The sequence below is a fragment of the Electrophorus electricus genome, chromosome 22, assembly GCF_041902795.1.
Source record: "Electrophorus electricus isolate QZ-2024a chromosome 22, ASM4190279v1, whole genome shotgun sequence".
In the NCBI taxonomy this organism is placed as follows: Eukaryota; Metazoa; Chordata; class Actinopteri; order Gymnotiformes; family Gymnotidae; genus Electrophorus; species Electrophorus electricus.
Window position 1 is genome coordinate 6,867,203 of NC_137518.1, and position 18,208 is coordinate 6,885,410.

General features: G+C 38.0%; 2 protein-coding genes and 1 long non-coding RNA gene across 6 annotated transcripts; 1 reads left to right on the forward strand and 2 right to left on the reverse strand.

Annotated features, from left to right (window-relative positions):
• Nucleotides 1–65: 65 nt before the first annotated feature.
• suox (sulfite oxidase) lies at nt 66–6,144 on the reverse strand. Of its 2 annotated transcripts, none has more exons than XM_027027981.3 (4): nt 5,453–6,144; nt 4,067–4,137; nt 3,512–3,707; nt 66–2,584 (listed from the first exon to the last, which is right to left on the reverse strand). In XM_027027981.3, the coding sequence occupies exons 2-4, from the start codon at nt 4,123–4,125 to the stop codon at nt 1,118–1,120; spliced, it is 1,722 nt and encodes a 573-aa protein (XP_026883782.2). In that variant the 5' UTR covers nt 4,126–4,137; nt 5,453–6,144; the 3' UTR covers nt 66–1,117. The 2 variants fall into 2 exon arrangements, with proteins under 2 accessions (XP_026883782.2, XP_026883783.2); XM_027027982.3 differs by having other exon boundaries at nt 3,518–3,707; nt 5,453–6,143.
• A 376-nt stretch (nt 6,145–6,520) lies between these two features.
• On the reverse strand, nt 6,521–14,421 carry mcrs1 (microspherule protein 1). 3 transcript variants are annotated; one of them, XM_081705654.1, is made up of 15 exons: nt 14,274–14,421; nt 13,826–13,940; nt 13,336–13,507; nt 12,585–12,723; nt 12,103–12,267; nt 11,727–11,836; nt 11,295–11,403; nt 10,916–11,054; nt 10,706–10,781; nt 10,280–10,308; nt 10,037–10,129; nt 9,789–9,871; nt 8,935–9,022; nt 8,588–8,715; nt 6,521–7,709 (listed from the first exon to the last, which is right to left on the reverse strand). In XM_081705654.1, the coding sequence occupies exons 2-15, from the start codon at nt 13,833–13,835 to the stop codon at nt 7,623–7,625; spliced, it is 1,428 nt and encodes a 475-aa protein (XP_081561780.1). In that variant the 5' UTR covers nt 13,836–13,940; nt 14,274–14,421; the 3' UTR covers nt 6,521–7,622. The 3 variants fall into 3 exon arrangements, with proteins under 3 accessions (XP_081561780.1, XP_081561781.1, XP_026883795.1); XM_081705655.1 differs by having other exon boundaries at nt 6,521–7,673; nt 13,826–13,945; XM_027027994.3 differs by having other exon boundaries at nt 13,826–13,945.
• A 92-nt stretch (nt 14,422–14,513) lies between these two features.
• Nucleotides 14,514–18,208, forward strand: LOC145653102 (uncharacterized). Its single transcript, XR_014119423.1, has 4 exons — nt 14,514–14,654; nt 16,438–16,587; nt 16,937–16,998; nt 18,108–18,208. It is a non-coding gene; the product is annotated as an uncharacterized LOC145653102 (long non-coding RNA).

The window sequence follows — 18,208 nt, forward strand, 5'->3', positions numbered from 1 at the left end:
GAATCTAGCTGCCACCTGTTGAACAATTTTAAGATGATGCAAAACATTTGAGAGGTTAAACCTGATTAACTTAAAGCAAATGATTTATTAGAAAATCTTTTTCAATTACAGCAAATGGCCTATAGCACTACAGCATGAGTTATCTAAAATGCAGTAATTTCCACAGAAAAAAAAAAAAATCCAAATCACCCATATGACCTGAAATGGATTGTGTGCGCACGCTTGCGTATATATCAACACAGACTGATATCTGGCAAACATTCCCACCAAGCCTAGGCACAAATTTCAGACATGTAAACATTGTCAGTCATGTACCATGTTAAATATTAGCAACTTTCGTAAACTGCTACAGCAAAACATGGTAAAATTGAGAATTTTACTGAGACATGGACAACAGGCTAAAATTGTTTAAAAACATTTCAAAATAAGTAAATTTTAAATTTCTTTCAAAATAAAATGTAAAATTTGAAATACCCCAGTGCTTGATATTTCCATGCTAATGTTCCATTCCAACATGAAAGGATCAAGAGATGAAGGATTCATGATCCTGGGTATTCATGAACTCATTCATATATTCAGCTGTTCTGCTTTTTTCCCCCCTTCCTTTTTTACATTTAGTCAAGTTCTGAAACACCAAAGGAATATTACCCCTAAATGATTAAAAGAATTAGAATCCTGGGGTTCCTAATTTTCATTTGCTTCTCAGCATAAACAGCTACCTTCTGCAAAGATATCCAATTCAGCCTCTATAAAAAAAACTTTAGTTTTCACTAAAATCAATTCATTCATTAATCCTGCTTGGCAAGTTGAGCATTTCTGCAAATCATTTAGAGATGGATGTAATGCTGCTTGCAAATCAGAGGAATTCTTTCATTCAACAGCACAAACTCAAGTCTCCTGGTTTTTTTGGAAACTGAAGACTTTGTTGATCACATGACTGGCTACCCTCAGGTGTGGGTATCGGGTACGAGAATCCTCTTAAGCAGTTCTAACTTAAGCTCATGTTAGCATTCCTAGACATTTGTCAAATCAAATGAACCCATGCTTCACACATACATGGTTTCTCTTTCAATAAATGTTTCCTTCACTGGGTATTTGTTCCTTTCCTCCCAAACCCTCAATTTACCTTCACCTTTACTCGATGCCAAGCATTACAAAGCACTCCCCTCAAGTTCCAAATAGGTGGTACAGAGTCTGGCTGTGTATTGTAACTACTGTCAACAGCCTTGCATACAACCTCCAGCACCTCTGCTCCCTCTGGCAGAGGGATTGCTATCTCCCAGAGCTTCCAGGCCCATGCTCGCCCAGGCTGTGGTGACGGGGCAGGAAATTCATCTTCCCCGTTGTCCCGGAGCTTAGCCACATGCCATGTCTTGCCACCATCCACAGAGACATCCACCCGCACCACCTCCCTCCCTCCACCACTCCAAGCATAACCTTTCACATTCACTTCTTCCATGCGCCGGTCCACCAAGGACCCGTCCACCGGCTGGGTGATGGCTGACTGAACAGGAAGCTCCTGGATGGCTGGCGCAGATTTGTAGTCCACCGTGTCCCAGTTGGTGCCCGGGGAGAAACCCTTGTAATCATTCTGCTGCCAGTGACACTCGCTCTCTACCTCGCTGATGACTACCTTGCCCAGCCATTTGACATTCCGTGCTCCAGCAACTCCAGGCACAATCACGCGCACAGGGTAGCCATGGTCTGCTGGCAGTTCCTCACCATTCATTTCATAAGCCAGAAGGACATCTCCCTCTTCGCTCAATGCCTTGTTCAGTGGGATGGACACTCCATATGGCATACCGGTCACATCACAGTCCAAGCCTTCAAACTGCACATGCCTAGCCTTAGCTGCCACCTCAGGTCCAAAGCCACAGTGGTACAAGACATCCCGTAGACGTGCCCCTGACCAAGTAGCATTGCCTATAGCTGCAAAACCCCAGTTTAGCCCTTTAACTGGCTTAACTTTGCTCATGTCAGATCGACGGTTCCCTGCACACTGGATAGTTGCAATGACCGTGTATTTAGGAAAATTAGATTTAAGTGTGTTTAAGGTCAAGGACATAGTACCACTAGGGAGGCCCTCTATCTTCAGCCTGTACTTGTTAGGATCCACCTGGGGAACAGGCAAATGGTTGCGTGTGAAGAAGAGTGCAGAGGGGGTTATATAGCTGTCTGTAAGAAGGCCAGGAGGTGGTTCAGCATTGAAAGGTTTCAAGCTGTTGACAATGAGAGCAGGGTGGCGAGGTGGGTCAGTGGAATAAGGGTCTACAAGATTAGCAGCCTCCTGCTTCTTGCAGTCCTCTGCTTGAAGAACACCCACCTTGTATCCTGACAGAATTTCCTGAACATGCTCCTGTCTGTGTACAGCATACAGTGACCAAAAGGGTTCTAAAGCACCGCCTGCAGCCAGCAGGATTCTGTTACCTCCAGGATGTATAGCCACAAAGTCAGTGATGTCATAGACATCGCCATTGTAGGTGACCCATATGCCCTTGTCCAGGGAGCAATGTTTCATAACCTCTTCCTGGGTGTAGACAGGCAGGGAGACTGTCTGAGGCACTGCAGCAGCTGCCCGCTCAGACTAGTGTGTGAAATCAAAAGACATGATGAGTCATGATTCAGTGACTTACAATTAAGAAGGAAGCTCTTCAGATTAAGTTTCACAAAATGTTTAAAAACTGTCCAGAGACAATGCAGCCATGGATGAAAGAAGTAGGACGTCTATACAAGATAAGAAGTCAAGCATAAGTGTGCCATTTGGGGGATAAAGTATACCAGCGCAGGAGTAACAGATGCATATTTTTGCATCCTACCATCAAGAGCATTTGGCATCCTGGCCTCAGCATGGACAGGGTTTACATTAACACCTAGTAGTCATCTACCAATCTCAGAGCAACTTATAAAACCATGCACAAAGTAAAGCACAGCGATAAAATGTACAAAGAAAAACTGAAAGGCCAAGAGTCTCAACCTAACTTGATGAACAAGTGTAAGGACAAAAACCATTTGTGTGCATTTGCAGTGCAAAAGACAGCCACCACCTAGGCATTCATATTTAGCAAGGGCTGTCTTACACAAACAGAACCCTTATTAATCTGTTCATTTGTAAGCCATAATACCTGCTCAGTGGATAAAAGTGAATAACTACAACGGGGAACAAGATTGTGGCACACTGGTTGTCCCCGTTTACTTAGTTTGAAGTCTCATTTAAATTACTGCCAGCCTATTACAGTTACTCCATTGCTGTCCATCTTGCACAATTTTTGGAGATAAAAAGGATCTTCCTGCTGTTACTGGGGGGAAAATAAACCTCATCATCATCTTTTCAACCACTCCCTTTAGAGCAATATAAAGGCCAGAGAAACAGCTCTAGCATTTACACACAGCTTTTGGCTACAATTCAATAGTGTAGATGCACCATACATCATCTTTAGGGGAAATAACTCATTTTGAGGGTTATTTGATGTTGCTTGCAGCTTTAAATTGAATACATTTAGCTAAAAATCACCTTCACCTGATGAAGACCATATGCTACTACAGCTCCAGTACCAGCCACCAGGCTCATCAGTACATATCGGAGCCTTGGCCGCCAGGAGCTGTAGTAGTAGCTGCTCTGCCCCTGGTGGCTACTCCGGCTCCCCCAGCAGTAAGAAACAAGTCCTGAACATGATGCCAGAGGAATGTTGTTCTTCAGCTTCAGGGCACTAAGAGAAATTGACAGCAATGACAGCAACAAAGAACGTGTATATAAAGGATGTCGATAAAGTCTAACACTTCATGCTCCTAAAGCATACTGTTGGGGGTGAAGTAGAAAATACTTCTGCATGCAACAAGTAGATTGAGAGCAAAGATGAAGCCAATAACATGAAATAATCAACTCAAGTTAGACATCACGTGTTGAGCATGGTCACTAAAGCATTCAAGAATGCCAGATGACAGGCCTAAGTAACTGATTAACGAAGCAACCCTTTACAAAACAATTTAATCAAACAAATCACGTGATGACCTGAGACATTAAAATGTTTTTACGGTGTTACAACTTAACTGCTGACAGATGACATACCTTTGTGCACTGGGACTGAACACACAGGCAAGGCCTCTGCAATGTCTGAGACGGTGCATTGCATTAGTGACCTGTAAAAAGGATAATGGGGCAGAAAAGAACTAACCACACTTGGTTCATCTTATTTATCAAAAACATAAGTAACCAGATAGTGTTGAAACTACAGCAGTTGGACGTTTCAGAGGAGTGTATAAATAATGCTGTCATTTAGGCCAGTAACGCCAACTTGTCCACTTAATCCAACTGTATATTGTATTATGTGGTTATGTTACTATAAGCACCAAGGAGTCAACTTGGTGGAATGTTTAATTTGTTATATATATATATATATATATATATATATATATATATATATATATATATATATATATATATATATATAAAACACACGATGTTCCAGATAAAGACGACACTTGGAAACAAATGCTTAGACAATGCCTCAAGAGGTAGAATAGCTAGCTACAAAACAGTCAGTCTTCGCGTAAGAAAAAAAAATTAAATAAATTTAAAAAAGCCCCGTTACCCGACTTAGCTGGGAAATCCAGTTTGTCCCTTTATAAAACAAGCCAACGAGTAAATGCTGGGGTAAATACTAGAAAATATTACATTTCGGAAAAAATTACTTGACGAGACAAATATTTACGTTCCGTGTCATACATCCGACGCGGGAATGCGACCTTGGGAACCCACAGTAAACTGTTAAAACACCCCTTCTGTGGGCAGGCATTTCTTTTCGGTGCAAAAAAGTGGACCGATTTGTCAATGCGAAGGTCATTTTATGGTACCCACCTGTCGTAGATAAAAGCTGTTACGTCCCAAGTACCCTAGCTAGCTACATGTCCAAAGACCAACCTAGTTAACTGTACACTTAGCTAATGTACAAAGACGTACGAGTTTATCCACGTCAACGGAGTTAAACACGTCTTTACTACTTTGGAAAGTTAAGATACAAATTGCTATCGCGAACTTGTCTGACAGGATGTTATTTAAAATAAATACATTTTTCTTATTGAGCAATTTTCCGCGAGCCAAGGCATCAGTCAGTTCCACATGCACAGACTGGCTACACCAACCAGCTCTTAACATTGTTTGGTAGCTATCCTACACAAGAATGACTTACAAACTGTTTGAAAAACCAGAAAAGTGTGTGGTAACACCCTTAGTGTTGCCCTTAGTAGCTAACGCCAACAAATAACTTCGATTTTGCGTTACTACGTTATTTTAACATCAATTAAAATAAATGTAAACATCGGATACACGCTAGAGTAACGTTACGCAGCAAAAGGGCTTTCAAACTTGACAGAGCGCGGTTAAGAATTTCTAGCCATCAGCATACTACTGATTTAACTCCGATTACACACTAAAAAAAACAAAACTGTTACTCACTTGCGCTGTAAACGACGATCTACTATTCCGTTTCACGTGTCCTGTTTGCTCGATACTGAGCACGACGCCATTTCTGGAACACCAACCAGCCGTGGAAGCGCTCGTTGGGAGTAGGGCTCTGACGTCAGCGTCCTGAAAAAAACGCTATTTACGCAACGCAATCGGAGGCCATCCTGTGCTTGCGCATTCAGCATCTAGACCACTAAAGTGAAGCATAGCCCGCTGTTTTATTGCTAATTCGGTGTTCGTGTATGATGCCGTCTATGAGTGCAAAGTATTCGAGAGCTTATTTTTACTTTATCAGTAGGCAAATAAGTTAAAGAGGTTCATGTGCATGAGATTTTAAAATCGGAGGTATGCCACTCTACCTTTTAAAAGGGTATACATTCTCAACCCTGAATTCCTCACCTGATTGTTTATAATTAATTGAAGACTGAGAACACCTGATTAAACAAGTGGAACCAATTGTTTGTTCAGGTAGGCACATTCTGCCATATGCCACCCACTACCTCAAATTGCTTCAAACAGAATAAAACAAATGACTACACCTATTTTCCTAATAAGTACAGTATGAGTAGTTAACTTAAATATCACAAATCACATCACTATGACTTCATACTCCATATTGGTTTAAAAAAATACAGAACATAACATTTTAAGGGTCAGCAATCTGCAGTCAATTACTTAATACTGAATATAATTTAAAAGGAATATTATATATATATATATATATATATATATATATATATATATATATTTATATTTCCCCCCCCCCCACACACACACAAATGGTCAAAATAATCTCTATAGTCTTAGTTTCCAATCCAAAAATAATGTTTTGTGCTATCTTGCAACAATGAGTTCTCCACTACTTATCCTAAATCTTTCAATTGTTGGACACATAGCAAAGATTATACCACAACACATACTACTAGACAAATACAATGACCTGGGTGACTAAAATCCTTCACTGACATGTTCTCAATATGTAAACCCCTTAAAGCCAATATAGGTCACAATCCAATCTTGACCTCATCAGTGCACTTAGACATACATGAAGTTCCTTAGTGAAATCCTTTCACTTGACATAAGGGATTACCTTTATTCTTTTACAGGCCAGATATGCCAATTAGTTTGAGAGATACTGTCACATGCACACTGAAAGGATATCATTCATAACTGCCTATAGCTCTGTCAAAGTTGTAGTTGGTCTCTGAGCAGTCTGTAACATTTTATAATGCTGCTTGAAGAGATGACCTAATTAAAGGAACAAAATGGTGCATTCAGTGTTTAAGATGTAAACAAGATTTTCAGGCATTTTATCTTGACCAGTATACCGATCACAGGTTTGCGTACATCTGTTTGTAACCACATATATCACTCAAACTATGTAAGATATAATAATTGTGTTGGCAGCTTATGACTTTTTAAATATAAGCATACAATTAAGTATTTTTTAAGTTAGTTGTTAAGTAAAAATAGAAATCCTGTAAATTTCAATTAAACTGAACACATGGTTTGGACACAACTGACAGTCCTTTGACACTCCTGTGTTAAACCTTGTTTAGTGCAGCACAAGTAACATTTTCCAACAATGGCAATTATAAACCAAGCAATTTTCAGTGAGTACATACTCTCAAACATCTGACTGGTACTTTAACTGTTTCATTGAAGTGTTTTTGCGCTATGGTTTTATCCCAATTGCAGCTTTATACATATATCTGCATTTTGGTTTGACATATTTTGCACTTGATAGAGAACAACATTGTCCAGCAAAACAAAAGTTTTTTTCAATCTATTTTACATAGCTTTACTATATCACATATAGGCTCTGCAATATGCTGGTGCACTTCCTGGCATAGTTTCACTTTTACTATATTGTGAACTCAAGTACTGTTTGGCCTTATTCAAAACACCCCCATTCAAATAGGTCTGGAAAAGCTTCTTACTGTATATGAATCATACAATGTGGAATTGGATAAATTTTTTTACGTTGCGCTCAAAGGCCCTCGAGTTCTTGTTATAAATGAACTCTGTGTCTGATTTTTTCTATACAACAATCTAAGTGCTCCTGCCTGGAGATGCACTGCATGGATCCTGAGCAGACTGCCCGTTGAATGTCCTAGGCATTTTTGCTTTCTGAGTCTTCAGACAGATGAAATTCTGCAAATTACTGCTGGTTCATCTTGGCCGTTTCTGCTTTGATGAGAGAGATCAGCTCCTGGTTGATGAGGAACACAAAACGAAGACCTGCAATCTGGATAAAAGTGAGAGAGATGCCAAGTGCTGATCTCTTTGTTCTCCTGACCTGAAAAAAACCTGCCAAGGTTTCTGTTTTGTGATAAAGTTAACCTTCAAAATTTTGTTCACTATCTTTTTGTTCTTCAGAGTCTTAAGCCCTATTTGGACAACATAGGTTTTACATGGGTAGGGGGGGTAATTTAATTTTACTACAGGATGTCCATAAAATTTATGACCAATTTTCATCGGATAAGAAATCTCATCTTAAATGACTGAGATGGGAGTATATATTCAATTTCCATATTTTTTCCACCTCCAAAAAAGGAGAGGATAATATATTTAAAACCAACTTTAGTAATAATAATTTAAGTTTGAAAATTACCAGGCCAACACGTATGTAGGCTGTAGGCTATAGGCTATAGGCTATGCTACACAATGACTTAACTAAAGCTGCCAGAAGCATTGTACAACACCTGAGTTTTGGCACACACTTGAACGACTCAAAGTATCTGTGCTATGCGTTATGAAAATAAATGCCTCCATGAGCGCCTCCATATTTGAGAAAAACTGTGAAAAAGCTCCTTACCTACAGGATATTACAATATTACACACGTCGATTCGCATGGGATTACTATAAACTGAGGATATTTTTATGGCTTCTTTTACAAAAGTTAAAAGGCGCTGGAATCTTTACTGATGTGGGAACAGGTAGTCTGTAAAAATGTAAAAGTGACAGACGACACGGAGCTTTCGGACAAGACTAAAATCACTGTGAAACACCGGTAATAATTACATTACCCCACGTTCCCATGTAAAACCAATCCTGTTCGAATAGGTCTTCATACTGTAGTTATTTTATAGCAGGTGCCTTCGCAAACACAATTCCCTACTTACCTCCATCACAGAGTTGTTGTTAAGCTTCCACTTGTTACCAGAGAGAACGGGTCTGCCATCAATGTAGATTGGTCTTCGGCCCTCATTTGCAATAAAGAAATCACCATTGTTTTTCAGTTTGATGATTCCTACAGTCAAAAGAAAAAGATCACCAATAATAAAGATGATTCAAGAATTATCTTAAAAAGGCCATAATCTGTTTTGGCATTCAATTAAAAGAGCTGAGGTGAACTCCAGCAAACAAACAAACAAATAAAAAGTCAACCAGAAAATCTAAATGATCTCCGCTTTGTGCATACAAAGAAATAATGTGATGTGTAGCAGAACCATTTATTTTAAATATATACCCTGCTGTCTGGAAATTTTCCATGCTGGTCCCTCTAAAGACAGATCCACATCTATCTGTTTGTCTCTGGTGGCACGGCCAAGAGTGATCTATGAGGGAGCAGACATTTATTTGTAGTCGTCATAGGCTCAATAGGCAAATGTAAACATCCTTTATTCAGATGGATCAACTCAATGATGAAAACAAAACAGATAAAAAATAAAAATAAAACAAAAAGACACAGTAAAAGTTAAAACGGTATTTGCATAAATTTAAATAAATGCTGGGTAAAAAAGAAATTTATAATTTATACCAATAACATTTTTTACAACTTCATAGAAAAAAAAAAAAATCATGTACATGTATTAACAACATAAACATTTCCCATAAAATCCTAGTTATTTAATGAGTTAACAAGGGAATGCCGAGCTTTGTGTTATGGTAGTTACTGCATCAAATGTTCAGGTGTTGTCTGCCATGCAGTCATAAGTTATAACAAACTCAGAACCGTACAATCTTTTCTACATTTCACCTCTATTTGTTACATCTTATACAACATGACAATGATTTATCTTTGTTTATCATTTATTTTACATTTACCCAAAGCGACTTACAATTCTGACTGAAAACAACTTGAGTAACTGAGGGTTAAGGGCCTTGCTCAGGGGCCCAACAATGACAACTTGGCAGTGGTGGTGTTTGAACTAGCAACCTTCTGATTACTAGTCAAGTACCTTAATCACTGAGCTACCACTGCCCTAGGCTTAGTGCTGTTAGACATCATAGAAAGTACAGTGAAATTATATACATTAAAAATAAATAACCCTAAAAAACTACTACACATTTCTAACATAATGAATAGAGCATACAGCTCACCTCTCTAGACCTCATGAGGTATCGGACCATGCGGCCTCTTAATGCTGCCAATGTCTGGTTATCAAAGTCTGGGGAGTTCATGCCTGCAAAGAAATCATGAACCCATAAAAGCAAGGTACATCTAATGCCTTGGTTTCCACTGTAGCCACATTCAGTATCTAAACAAATCATAAAACCTGCTTTGATTGTACCTAAATGAAGAGTGCAATTGACCTCAGCAAGCCCAAACAGGGCACTATGACGCTGACCTGTGATGCTGTCCACTAGGACCTGCCAGCGAGGAAGTTCCTGTTCTAGCTGCCTGATCTCTCTTTTCTGATGTCTGTCTGCAACCATCAACTCTACAAAGCGAAAGTGGAGAGTTGATGACAGCAAGTTTAAAAAGAGTTGCGTGAGTGAACAAAAGAAACAGGAAACAACATATAGCTAGTTGCTTTTGTAATAATGCAAAACAGGTGGGAAACAAACCAATGAATGGCAGTACAACTCACCATGCTCCAGGATCTCGTCCCTGCTGTCCCTAAAACATATAGGTTTAGTCAGTATAAGCACTGCAGATCTGTCATTCACAGAACACTAAATATTCTGTACAAATTGTTTTAAGACAAATTTAACCACAGTTATTCTTGTAAGAAGAATAAAAAAAACAGTTCCTTGTATGTACTGAACAGCTACTGAAATGCAACTAACCACAAAATGTTTAGTTGAAGTGCAAATTCTGATGTTGTAAATGGTTTAATTTCACTGGGTAATTAATTTTTATTACACAATCATCAGATGCTGATCTGCAAAAAGGAATGAAAAGATGACTCAAATGTATCAGGCATTAATTAAAGCTAAATAAGTGTATTTCGATGGATACAGAATTTAAGCAAAAACAAATTCAGTTTTCAGAACAAATTGGTTTAAGTTAATACTTTAGCTTGGCATCATCAACCATCTGCTCTGCATCCGAGAAGTTAAGAACCTGGTCTGCTTTCGGGAGTGGTTGGACTGGAAGAGAAATATACAATTGTGTGCTCAATTAATTTTAACACCATAGAATTTTCAAAGGTAGTTTTCATTTCAATGGTTTTTACTGATTCATTTATCTAGTTAGTTTTAGTGCAGAGGAAAAAGTAGCTCACCGCTTTGATCATCCAGTAAGTAGTACTGTTTGAGCAGTTGCCAATGCACCAGCAAGCTCTTAGCTGTGCGAGACGGGTAAAAGATACTGGGGTGCTTGCTCAGCAATTCCTGGAACACCTCCAGTTTTGGTTGACTGCTCTACTCAAAGTTATTCATAAACAGGAAAAACTTAAGTACTTAATGACCAAACCCAGTATTGCCACAAGCAAACTAAAAATGTGTCATGACTGAAATGTAGGGAAAATGAACAAAGCAATAGGAAACGAGAAAAGATGGTATGTGACTTGACATGAGAAGCTGAATTCAAATACATGTGAAGCATTTTTTACTCTTTGTGAATGCAAACATTTTCAAAGATCTTAAAACCTGCTGACTCACGGAGCTAATCTTAGCCAGCAGAGCCTCTTCTGCTTGGCTAAATAGAGCTTTACTCTGTATTGCAGCGATAGCCTCTGGGTGGAGTTGTCTCATGGCCTGCCAAGCCAGCCTGTGATTACAAAGGAAAAAACAAAAAAACAAAAAAACAACAGCATTGCAAGCAAATACCATGCCAGCTAAGAAATGCAGTCACCACAACCGAAACCAAGCAAACTGAGGGTCTGTACAATACAAGAAGCTTTCTGACTTCCTAATTTTCTGTGCACACTGAGCAAATTTAAATCGATCACCAGAACAAAAATAATAATTAACATAGAGATTTAGTCAAAAAGGGAATAGAGTGAAGCATGTATAAAAGTGGGACATTTTAAGAGACAACGTCTACTGAAGCAAGCAGGTATTTCACATAAAAGCTCTGATAAAACCACTCACTTTGATATAACGGGGTCATAGAGCAGAGCATACCACCGTTCCTGAATCTCCCTAAGGGTGAAGCGGCAGCTGAACTTCACTCCCAAATGCACAGACGTGAGATCAGTCGTCTGAACACAGTAACACAAGACGTGAATATGTGGTGCATGTGTACTTTGCAATTGCCACAACAGTAGTCATTAATCCAATACAAAAAGTGATTATTTACAAAAGAAATCTATTAATTGTGTATTTAATTTCTTTAAAAAGTTAGTGCTGAATATTGTGTATTCATCCAGCACTTTTCTATCAACTTGTACAGGCAATACTAATAAGATAATAATGAAACATTTAATGTCTTGTTATCTTACAAAAAAGGGTATTAAGAGATTATAACCTGGAGCACTGCATTAATTAAGAGCAGGTCATCAGTGGGTTTCCAACGTCCAAGATCTTTAGTGATTTGCAGAGGTTGCTTGCTTTTCTTCACTCTTTTAGTAATTGGAGATGGTGTGATTACCATGGTGAGAGGTGGAGTTAAGGAGGTGCTAGATTTTGAAACCTGGAACATGAAGAACACAGAACATGCACAAATGTATTTTTAATAGTAACTTGTTTACAAATAAACATACAAAAAACACAGGATAATTAGGCTTTATTAATAGAGCAATTCAGTGACCACATACAAAGTAAAACATATATGAGATAAACATCCAGTTTTGTGCCAATAGTTCTGTTTAGCAAACATACATGGCTGTTGTTTTCTTTAGGTCTTATGAGGACTTCCACTATTACAGCTCAATAAGGTGAAGAGATGATGCATGGCAATATTAAAGATTCATGAAAAACCCCATATTTGAAGTGATGAATATTTATTACCTTCTTTTTCTCATTGGACGATGGCTCAGTGCCAGTACATCGAACTGGCTCAATTAGTGGAGGGCCCTTTACCCTGCTGGATGACTTAGCCAGGCTGCTCTCAACAAGTTCATCATCAAATTTCTTTCTCTTAATTGACCTATAAGAACAAAAATATAATTGATATTTTCCACTGGGATAAGGTTTAAACAAATTAAAAACAAATCTCTCTGCTTGACAACCTCAATAACACATAACCAAGCAACTTCAGTTAAGGTGAACTCACACTTTTGTTTTATGTCAATTAAACTGTTTTTCTAAATATCCTTTATTTTCAACCGTACATAAACTAGAACTGAATTAATACATTTGAAGAAATCATGTAAATGCGCACATCTCTTCCAGTAACCAGACTCACTAACGTGTACTGAATGATCACTTTATTGGGTACACCTTCTCTTCACATTATATAATTAACAGTGCCATTCCTGGCACCATTATACACTCAGTAAGCCCCCATCTGCACCCCCATCTCCCTCCTCCCCAAAATGTTCTTTTAAACAGATCACTTACAAAAAAATGGTAGGCTGGAAATATGGCAAATGAAATATGCAGACAAGGCACCTTTAGTCAGTTAACTTATGAGTACATCTGGTTGGACTGGAAACGCATATGCAGTTCAGTGGCATAGCTATATAGTTGGTGTTCCTAATAAACTGGCAACTCAGCAAATATGGTATTCCCTAAATATGCACTTCAAAAGAGGTCACACCTAGAAGAACTTCTCCTTTTGGGAACCAGACCACCTCCGATGAAGGCTTGAGCCACTGTTCTTTTCACATCCTTCACACCTGTGGTCTCCTCATCTTCAGATCTGTTCTGTGTTGCTATACCTCCAACAGTTGACCCTCCAACCACTGCAGTGCCAACATCTGTCTTAATATCTGTACATAGATGAAGTAGTTGTCAAACAGCATTAGTGGTTGGAAATGAGGATAACGCATCCTTCATTGTTTATATGACATAACCAGAATAAGTGCTTCTTAAAATGCTCAGTTGCCCTTCTTTCGAATAATGTTAATAAAACTAATCGAGATTTAACATTTGCCCTAAAGGTTAATTAATTACATAAACTGCCTGGGGCCAAAACAAGGTTTAAACACTGGAAACACTCCAGGTGTATGTGGCCGTAGTACAGAAACGGCAATTTAGTTCTCCTTAAAATATGTCATTTTAAAACTGTCGTGGACATCTCGTCTTACCTCTATCCATGGCTTCGTTTATCGTCGTGTTCTAATGTCCATCAAGCATTGCTTCCACCGCGGAGATTTCAGATAACGTTGATACTGCATCAGCTAGCTAGGTAACGCTAGCTATCTACCCTTTCAAGTTTGGAAACACAGGGCAAGGTATCGTTAGAAAGTAAAAGCTAGGTAGCAGGCTAAGTAGCTTCGACTGAAAAACGATGCTTAAAATAACCAATATATAAGATCACAGGATGCACGAGGTTAAAACCGTTACATATTCAAGTTACTACGGAGAGAGCTTGCTATACATCTGGTGAGGTATACATTTAAGATATACTAATAAGCTAACTACCAGCCAGCTAGGACAGGATAAGTTTACTCTCAACCTTTGTCTAAACAAGAACAAAACATTGGCCAGCTAGATAGCTATTTCAACGAAACAGGAATTACAGATTTTTTTTACCTTTGTCAGAATGATTTTATTTTAGCCTGATGTTCGTTTTTAAAATAATTTCCCTTTTCATTACAATATTATAAAAACACATTTAAATATGGTCTTATAACAAGCTTAGCAACATAGCGCAGACACGAAGTGAAACATATCCGGGTAACGCAGGAAGTAACTTAAGATAGACGTTTGCGGACCATGATATTACGCCATCTAGTAGAAAGAATTTCGTTCGCAAGGTTTCACGTGGAAAAAGGTCTGCAAATAGAAAACCAGAGGATGGCGGGTTTCTTTGCTGCACGCACGTTATCAGCTCTGTATCAGACACAGTAACTACATTAGTTCATTCGTTGTTCTATGAGTAACTTCTTGCAGATAAAACTTAAGAGCTCACTGGTAAGCCAAATCTATAACTTACATAGCTAGCCAGATAGACTTATAGCCTTATTGCCTGTGTACACAGTCTGTGATTAGGCTACAAGGCAAAGTGTGGTCAGATATTAAGCCTTCGGTTACTATTGTCAGCTATTCTACTGACAAATGTGGTGGTAAACCATTGGCCCTACTATGTAGATATGTAGAAGATAATATAAACAAATTAGCTTTATTTTTATTTTCAATCAATATATTTTAGAGAAGTCCTAAATTGCACAGAATTTAAGCATTCTGGAAGAACTGCCCAGTAACTTAACATACTGTTACATATATATCATGCGCAAACACAGTATATTTGTTCCCTGTGAGTATTTAGAGTATACTGGCAGTCAACCATGGAGCTAGTGCACAGATCACTATCTCACCTGAACCGGGCAGAACAAACTGATTTCAAAACATGATTCCAGAATCTTTAAGGATAAGACAAACCATGTCCTACCCTTTTAGTGGACACCATAAAGCGGTTTTAGGGAGGATATACAAAGTTAACCTTAACTAGTAAAACAGCCAAAGCTTCTGACCAGACATTGAGGGCTGTAATTAATGAATGACATTTAAAGAAACTATTAAAACCTGAATATGGTTTGCCAAGTCTCTAGTACAGAAATAGACATGGCAGTCTTACATTGAATGAAACTTTTATTCTTTTGAGGAAAATTCACACAGTATTTGTTTTTGACTTTCAGTGTAGACTTCCAGTTGTATGTTTGATATAATGGCAAACCCTTTAGCCTAATTTCTGAACAAAAATTAGGCCTACTTGGTTATGAAAGCATTATTCAACATTCCCAGCATGTGGGTTACTGGGAAATATTTCATGCACGTAGAACATGCAGGAAAAAGAAAGGGAAGAAAATGCAAGTTCCAACTAAAAGGTTTAATGAAAGTAACAAAATGAAACTGAACATAAAAAAAACATAGCAACAAGAATTAAAGAAAGCTAACATAATATTTGGCCAACAAAGTCATAGAAGCATAACAGGGCTTACGTAAAGCACAACATAATAGCATAATAAAACCCATGTGGTGTGGCCACATCACACATCACCTGAGATAGGCATGGCTCAAACCAAATCACCTCAGATAGCTGTGGCTCAAACAAAAATAAAGAGACACATAACACAAGATCAAACAAACAAACAAAAAAATCCATTTGCAATGCCACCACTGTCTAATGGAGGCTAGGGGGTGAGATTACAAACACATACACTAATACAACAAACTATTTTTTTCAAGAAAGTTTAGAAAAGCTTAGAAAAAATATAATGTCTACACTTAATTGTGTAGATATGTCCCTCCATTGCTAAACATGAAGACACTTATCCAACAGGTTGCATTCTTCCAATGCAAAGCAATCAGTAAATTAGTATGTAATAAACATTCATAAGTTTACATTCTTTCCTTCTTAAAGATTGTTTCTGGGGAAAAGACTGATAACACAAAGCTTTCGACATAGTAGCATTTCTTGGCCAAAACTTTAGAGGTAGTACAAATTATTTTACTCTGCAACCTTTGCAGAAATCCATATCTCAAATGCAATGCAAAAAATATTCCCTTACAGAATATGTGAGTCCAGAATATATGGTTTAAATTTATAAAATTTTATTTTAAAAAGTTCTTATTAACCAGTTACACTGGATCAGTTTATACATAGTATTAAATGACATTGTGATTAAGAACAAGTAACACGCCAGTCAAAGTCTGGAGTCTACCTAAAAAACCTGACTCTGTGTAATTCTTTTAGAATTTGACATTTTCATGCTGACCTCCTCGGTGTCTAAAGCTTTACCCAGCCCCACAGCCCTATTATACCAATACAACATCAAAAAGTGTGTGAAAACCACACATATGAAGGAAATGAGTGAAAAGGAAGGAGAGGATATCACCTAAGAGGGTGAGGATACTTTCCTAGAAGACCTTCAGATCAATCAAATTCCAAAAATGTCATATGTTTCTTAAAATATCTTTATATGTATTTCTAATTACCTGCTTGAGATTTGTATTTACATAAATGTTGTATTAGTATAATGCAGGACATTAGATGATATTACAAGTCACAATTCAGAATGTTATTTTAAATATAGTAAATGACTGAATGAACTTTCCTATACAGGCTATCTTTTCATTTAATGAGACATGAAAATTGTGGCTCGTCATGTCAGCTCCAGCCCATTTTGGACTTGTGGGGTATGGGCAAGGGGCTGGTGGAGATTCATGTACCTTTTTTGTCTTGTGTGGACTAGCTAGCCTGGCTTTGGACTTCTACAATGATATAGACCTTCCTGGTCCCAACAAACACATCAAGGTACATACAGTTCACACAAAAGGTTTTCAAACCTTTTCACATTTTGTCATCTTAAAATTCAACTCATTTTTTTGTCTCATTATTCTCTAGAGGCAAACTGAGAGTCACAAACACACACTCTCTCTCACACACACACACACACACACACACACACACACACACCCACACCCACACACACACACACATATACACACACAAACAGCCAGTTGGCCCCTTGGCCCCTTGGTCCCTTGCAAGGAGAGTTGCTCTTTAGGCCCCCCCTGCTGGAGTATACTAGGATGCCATCATAAATTATCTTCACCTAAATCCTCTGACCAACTAAACACTTACCACAAACTCTGTGTAGCCTACAAAACCTGTTATAGTCCAGAAGAATGATACATGTAGCACATATCAGTCCATAAGTAGGAAAAGGATACTTCCGGTTACATAGAATATTCCATTCCCTCAGACACCAGCAAGAACATAAGTAAGCATCAGATAATAAAGTTTGTAGCCAGTCAGACAAAATGTTATAAGAAGGGAAATATATAGTCTGATCAGAATATTAGCACAAGAACCTCCCCACCAATTATAAGTTCTTTACACTAGCTAATACATTCTCAAACATGTACATTATTCTTGTGTAACCTCACATATGATCTAAAAATCATCAGGCATAATATTTTTTTAATCTAATTTTTAATATCTAATTAAATTGTCTTTAATTAAAATGTTTTAATATCTGTTTAATTTTAAAACAGTTTAATGTTTTATAAAAGGCATTCTGACTGATTCTTGAAAACGTGCTGCATGGAAATGCTTAGCCGAAGCAGCACAGTGGAACCTTTTATAAACCAGAGCTTCTTGTAATTTTTCAAGGTTTTTTTTTTTTTTTTACAAAACATTCCAAAAACCTGTTTTTGCTTACACAACTGATAAAGGACCTCTGTCCTGTTTCTCTGGAAACCCTGTGTACCACACAGCAGTTTGTATATTGTATACTATTTGTATATTGATGACTTTAAAAGTCCCATGTTTCATAGGATGCTTGACAAGATTCTCCAGGCATTCACAGTTGTGTAGTGACAGGATGGCCATTACAAGACTTTCATTTGGTTTTTTTTTAGCACTGCAGATGATGACATATCCCTCAGTTAAAGTAAGCAGCAATGGTGTCAAAATTAACCATCTCATCCCTGCGGTTCTACATTAAAGATCTTTTGAAATA

Excerpts from the sequence above, each read along its gene's own strand:
- suox (XM_027027981.3), bottom strand. The coding sequence starts at position 4,125 with ATGCACCGTCTCAGACATTGCAGAGGCCTTGCCTGTGTGTTCAGTCCC. Across the intron at positions 3,708-4,066 it reads TTCAGTCCCAGTGCACAAAG|TGCCCTGAAGCTGAAGAACA; the intron begins GTATGTCATCTG and ends AATTTCTCTTAG. Across the intron at positions 2,585-3,511 it reads ATGGTCTTCATCAGGTGAAG|TCTGAGCGGGCAGCTGCTGC; the intron begins GTGATTTTTAGC and ends TTCACACACTAG.
- mcrs1 (XM_081705654.1), bottom strand. Across the intron at positions 12,268-12,584 it reads CGTCCAATGAGAAAAAGAAG|GTTTCAAAATCTAGCACCTC; the intron begins GTAATAAATATT and ends TTCATGTTCCAG. Across the intron at positions 9,872-10,036 it reads CCTAGTGGACAGCATCACAG|GCATGAACTCCCCAGACTTT; the intron begins GTCAGCGTCATA and ends ATTTCTTTGCAG.